General features: G+C 48.5%; 2 protein-coding genes across 2 annotated transcripts; one reads left to right on the forward strand and one right to left on the reverse strand.

Annotated features, from left to right (window-relative positions):
- Positions 1-1818: 1818 nt before the first annotated feature.
- Positions 1819-4394, forward strand: C922_02888 (protein phosphatase 3, catalytic subunit; the record flags this gene model as incomplete). The annotated part of the gene is made up of 3 exons (XM_008818486.1): positions 1819-1884; positions 2461-2559; positions 2772-4394. The coding sequence occupies 3 exons, from the start codon at positions 1819-1821 to the stop codon at positions 4392-4394; spliced, it is 1788 nt and encodes a 595-aa protein (XP_008816708.1).
- A 498-nt stretch (positions 4395-4892) lies between these two features.
- Positions 4893-5506, reverse strand: C922_02889 (hypothetical protein; the record flags this gene model as incomplete). The annotated part of the gene is made up of 2 exons (XM_008818487.1): positions 4893-4978; positions 5113-5506. The coding sequence occupies 2 exons, from the start codon at positions 5504-5506 to the stop codon at positions 4893-4895; spliced, it is 480 nt and encodes a 159-aa protein (XP_008816709.1).
- Between the last annotated feature and the right edge of the window lie 483 nt (positions 5507-5989).

A 5989-nucleotide genomic window follows, 5' to 3' on the forward strand; every position in this document is an offset into this window, starting at 1 on the left:
TCCAGCCTGGGCGACAGAGCAAGACTCTGTCTAAAAAAAAAAAAAAAAAAAGAGACAAAATGGATCCACGCATTACTTATTTTCATATGAACATCTGTTCCAAAGTTAGATTGTGTCTCAATTTGCAACTTTTTTTTGTTTTTTATTTTTTTAAATGAGAGGACGACCTCTTTGGAAGAAAATCAACCTACTTGCTACTCGTTCCCAAACTGAGTGGTATAACCGTTCGATGGAGCGTCCTTCCTCACCTCCACTTGGACGATATCACCTCATCACATTTTGAAACGTCTCTGCCATGGCGACAGCCCTCCCCCCCTGTAGGATAAGGTAAATCCCCCCTATGGGACATCTGCTGCAGCAAGTAGATGTCTGCCGAATCGCAGGGACACACTCGTCCGGATGGTAATCCCAATAATATGTGCATCCCCCCACCGGAGGGCTCTCTGCCCGTTGCGCTTCGTTACGCTTCGTCACGCTTTTTGGCTGGAGCAGTTCCGCGTCTCTCTGGACTCGCACCTTCTCGCCAAACGGGTACTACCACTGTCCCATCAGCGCAAACTCACGGGGTGTACGTCGGGGGAATTTCAACAAATAGAAAAGTGGCAACGCGGTAAAGATTTCCGAAAAAAATTCATCTGTCCGGATGTGAAGCTCGCCCCACCATTTCGATCCCTCAAACGGAAGAAGCCTTCCTCTCATCTTCATTTTTTTTTTCTTTTTCGACAAGAGGGGGATGTGTTCATACGGAAGGGGTAAGCGCACACAAGTGGTGGTTGGGAAAGCGGGTGCTGCTTCACCGCAGTGAAGGTACACTTTCACGAAGGGACTCCTGCGAAGGGACTCCTGCGAAGGGACTCATTCTGCGACGGGACAGCTTTGCCAACAGTCAGCGAAAAATTATTCACTTGGGGGGGCGGGTCTTCCCCACGCAGAAACCTATGCAGTGACACACGATCGCCTTTTCGTCCCAATTTCATCTCTCACGGCAGGTACACACCCTGTGTGTGTAAAGTGGCATGTCCATATATTTACAAAATGAGCAGATTCACTTGCGCGCATATGCGCGTGGGGCAGCTTTCTTTGTCAAGAACCTCCTCCATTTTTTCCTTCACCCCAAAATTACACCCCCGTGGGGGGACCCACAAACGCGAAGAATCCTTCTCCCACTTCATCCCCCCGAAGTTATATTCACTTCCCCAAAATGGGAAGAAAAAAAAAAAAAGGAAGAAAAGCAGAGCAGGGCAAAACAAAACAAAGCAAAGGAAAACAGAAGGAAGCCATTTTACACACCACAGAAAAAGAAAAAAAAACAGGAAAAATGTAAAAAACGCAGAAAACGCAGAAAACGCAGAAAACGCAGAAAACGCAGAAAACGCAGAAAACGCAAAAAACACACAAAACACAAAAAAAAATAAAAAAATAAAGAAACAAACATAACATAACGAACGTGACGAACAAAAACGCACTTGCATGACACGCACTTTTAATGGCCACATTTTCTATGCTTACCAATTCGAAACTTTCTTTTCGCCTTCCCCATTTGTTTAGTAGCTTCAAATGCCATTCGTACGTCTTACTTCTCACGCCCGTTCTTCCGCCGCATCATCCCCTTTAACTTTTTCCTTTTTTCCTCCCCCTCTACGCCCTATGTCAATATGATGCCTCACTTTTTATGTAATTATAAATTTCCAATTTAACATGTTTAAGTAAAAAAAGCAGTCAGCATCATGTACCCCTGCAGAATTCAATAAGGAGAAGCAGAAGAAGAAAAAAAAAAAAAAAAAAAAAAAAAAAAAAGGAACCCTCAATTTTGCAGAAATGGAGCCTCTACCAAATCCTAAGAACGATAGACAAGTGAAAGACGTGGAACCCCCACCCGCGAAGGTAACAGTTGGAGGCGCTCAGCTGTACGGCACTTAGCTGTACGGGGCTCAGCTCTACGCCTCTTCACTCGTGTAGCTGCGCGGCGAGTGAACCTCTACGTCCCGCGCGCATGAGGGGATCCACATCTCCCACCCCTGAATGTACCTGGACGGATGGGAAACTCTACCAGGGGGGGGGAAGTCTCCATGCCGACGCCTCGAACATCCAGAGGGGGCTGTACTGTGTGTCGGAGCCAAACGAACGAGCTAGCCAGATTGGTCATCGTGCAGGGAAGGGAAGATGGAAAAAAAAAATTCACCGTGTAAAATCTGCGCAGTAGGGTGTACCCAGGTGGATCCCCGCTGCTATTTCCCTGCTGGTGGTTCCTCCTCACGTGGCACATTCGAGGAGGAACTACAAAGAAGGGTCAGACGAAATGCATACGGAGTGGACGTCATCGTGCAGATGTCTCAGTAGCAAAGGTGCAGATAAACGAAGGAGCTCCTGTGGTTGGCGCACTTCCCAGTCGCGGCCCCGACAGGTGATTGCAAGAGGAACTCTCCCATTGCTAGCATAAGTTTGCCTTCCTCCCACGAGGGAGATCCCACGAGGGAGATCCTACGAGGGAGATCCCACATAATTGTCACCAGCAATGGCACTACTGGGAAGCGTAACCAACGGGATGGATATCTCACCGTGTGGATGAAATCGAGACAAACGGGGATTCCCCCCTCCCCTCCTATCACGCCGGGTGATAATTTTTCTGGAACGCACAGTACAGCCGCGGGGTGAGGTGGCTTCGCAAATTGGCTCCATACCCGTATCACTATCACTAACATGATCAGTACCATCACTGAGGTGATCGCTACACCGCTAATCTGAACACTGTCCCTCCCTTCCACTTTTAGCCGCTCAGCCTGGAGCTCCTCTACCCGAACGGCACGGACGAGCCACCAGACTACAAAGCTCTGCGGGACCACCTGAAGAAGGAGGGACGCATCCGAAAGGAAGACTGCCTCGACATAATAAAGAAAGTAATCGACATAGTGAGTAACGAGCCAAACCTACTGAGGCTCCAAGACCCAATAACAATCGTCGGAGACATACATGGACAATACTACGATTTTTTAAAGCTATTAGAAGTGGGAGGGAACCCAGACAACACTCAATTTCTCTTTCTTGGCGATTATGTCGACAGAGGATCCTTCAGTATAGAAGTCCTGTTACACCTTTACGCCTTAAAAATTAATTTCCCCAATAAAATATGGTTAATAAGAGGAAATCATGAATGTAGGCAGATGACCTCATTCTTCAATTTCCGAGATGAGTGTGAATATAAATACGACATGGTCGTCTACTATGCCTTTATGGAATCATTTGATACACTCCCCTTGTCGGCTGTCATCAATGGGAAGTTTCTAGCTGTCCATGGAGGCCTCTCCCCACAGCTGGTACTGCTGAATCAGATTTGTTCATTCACAAGATTTCAGGAGCCTCCCAGGTCAGGCATCTTCTGTGACATATTATGGGCTGACCCTATTGATGAAGACAAGGAGGAGCACACCATCCAGACAGAATCCTTTTTCCCGAATGACATTCGAGGATGTAGCTACTTCTTTGGATACAATGCTGCTACGACCTTTTTGGAGAAAAATGGATTACTCTCCATTATAAGAGCGCACGAGGCACAGCTGGAGGGATACAAAATGCACCAAACCAATTTGAAGACGGGCTTCCCTATAGTCATCACGATTTTTTCAGCACCGAATTATTGCGACGTTTATAACAACAAAGGGGCGGTACTCAAATTTGATAGCAACACTCTGAACATACAGCAATTTAGCTTCTCACCCCATCCGTATCATCTACCTAATTTCATGAATTTATTTACCTGGTCTCTTCCTTTTGTCAGTGAGAAAGTCACAGAAATGCTTTACTGCATTTTAAACTCCAGCGTAAATCAGTCGGATGAGGGAGTCATGGACGTTGTGCTTCCCACGGAGATACTCCAGATTATTAATTACATTGAGGAGAACAATATGAAGTTAGAGGAACACACTGCCCATAATGGTGTCGCTACTCATGGGGAAGGTACTCCTACCGAAGGGGGACTCTCCTCCTCTCAGAGGGAGGAAGCGCTTTTGAAAGAAGGCTGCTTCTATAGTGGTGCATCCAAAAATGAGGGGGAAGCATTAGAGGGGTCTCCTGCTACCGCTGCTGAGTCTACTCAGCAGATGGACGCCCAGGGGGGAAAAGCAGCGCACCTCCCCACCGATGACGCGCAGGCGTCCAAGGAACGATCCGATGCCCTCAGGAAAAAGGTCCAATCGGTTGGTCGTCTCATGAGAGTATTTAGGACGCTTCGCAAGGAGAACGAGTTGATTGTGCAGCTAAAGGGGTGCAGCCCTGGGTACAGGATCCCAGTGGGCCTCCTGCTGCAGGGCAGGGAGGGTCTGGAGAACGAGTTGGAGAAATTCAAAAAGGCCAAGCAGATCGACAGCATAAATGAGAAGCGCCCGCCGAACGAGTAGGGGATGCCGGTACGGCGGTAGGGCGGCACTGTGGTATAGCCGCACAGCGGCCGCTTAACGACACTGCGTGGCCAGTGATGGTTACTCCGCTGCGAATCCCTGCGAACAGCTCCTGTTGTGTGTACTTTTTCCCCCCTTTGCTAATTTAATTTTTTTTTTTTTTTTTTTTTTTCTTCCCTTTATGGGTGCGCCCCTGTGCCTTTGCAGGGTGTGCGCTTCGTTTCGCTTTGCTTCCGTTTTGCTTCCGCTTTGCCTTCTTTTAAGGCTCCTCACTTCATTTCACTTCGTTACTTCGTCTGGCTTCGTTACTTCTTTACTTCCGATGACGCCCCTCTGCCGGCGCGCGCAGGCGCCCCGCTAATTCGATTTAGAAATGTCTGCCCGGGAAATTGCCAGGCACGACAACGACGAAAGTGCAGTCTTCTGTCCGATGTGGGTCTCCCCCGATGGGACCATCGAAGGAGGTGAGCTCTCCTCCCAACGTGGCACCCCGCACACTTATATGTCGTATGCGTAGACGAAGGAGTTGTAATTCTGCACGGGGATGGCTTCCTTGAGCCTCTCGTCTGGGTTCGTGCCGTCGTCTGCGCGGGTGGAGGAGGAACAAAGAAAAATTAGAAACGGGTCAGTAGCAGGTGAGTGGCAGCTTATCAGGAGCTCATCAGCAGGGCAGTCAAAACGTAGAGACAAACGGCTGGACACGCAGCTGGGGGCTCACTCAATATTCGCACGGGGTTCCGGTCGATGAACATCTTCCCATCCATGTTGAGGAAGCACTTTCGGTAGTCATAAAAAAAGAAATAGCTCTGCACATGGCTTTCGTGCCTGGTATTGAGATAGTAATTTTTTTTCCGTTGGCACAATTCTAGGGACAGCTCCGGTTGCAGCAATTCGTCTTTTATCTGGTTGATGTTGGGGCTGACGTTTTTGTGCCTTACTCCGCTCATCTCAGTCCTCTTCTGCTTCGGAAGGGGGGTGTGTTTCCCCTTCCCCTTTTTTCCTTTGTCTCCAAGGGATAAATCTTCATCGGAGTAACACTGCGCGTTTGGAGTCCGCTTGGGGAAAAAGATCTCCTCCAGAGGGGAGTACTCATACCGCTTCGTCAACACCATTGTGGGAGGCGCAGGGGAGGGGGGAGAAGTGTCTCTCCCGCGGTTGCGAAGCTGTCTCTTCGCGGCCGTGCCGTTTTGTGCAGCGGCAAAAGGAAGGGGAAAAAAGAAGGAGAAAAAAGAAGGAGAAAGAAGAAGGAGAAAAAAGAAGGAGAAAAAAGAAGGAGAAAAAAGAAGGAGAAAAAAGAAGGGGCAAAAATTGACAACAAAATTGTGACGATTTTCCAACAACGTTACAACAGCGTGGCGAGTGCGGGGCGATAATTTTCCAAAAAAAGGGGTGGCGCAAAAGGACCGTCCAGAGGGGCATCCCACTTGACAGGGCACAACGCGTGCCACACAAACGTACCCCCGAGGAAACTTTTTTTTTTTTTTTTCTTTTTTTTCCAGCTGCTTTCAAGGCTGTACCTCCACTAACGTTGGCGCGAGAGGCACGCATAGTTTTTTGGCCCAGCAACCTTCCAGTTTGGCGGCCACCCAAGGGAG

The sequence above is a fragment of the Plasmodium inui genome, assembly GCF_000524495.1.
Source record: "Plasmodium inui San Antonio 1 unplaced genomic scaffold supercont1.11, whole genome shotgun sequence".
NCBI lineage: Eukaryota > Apicomplexa > Aconoidasida > Haemosporida > Plasmodiidae > Plasmodium > Plasmodium inui.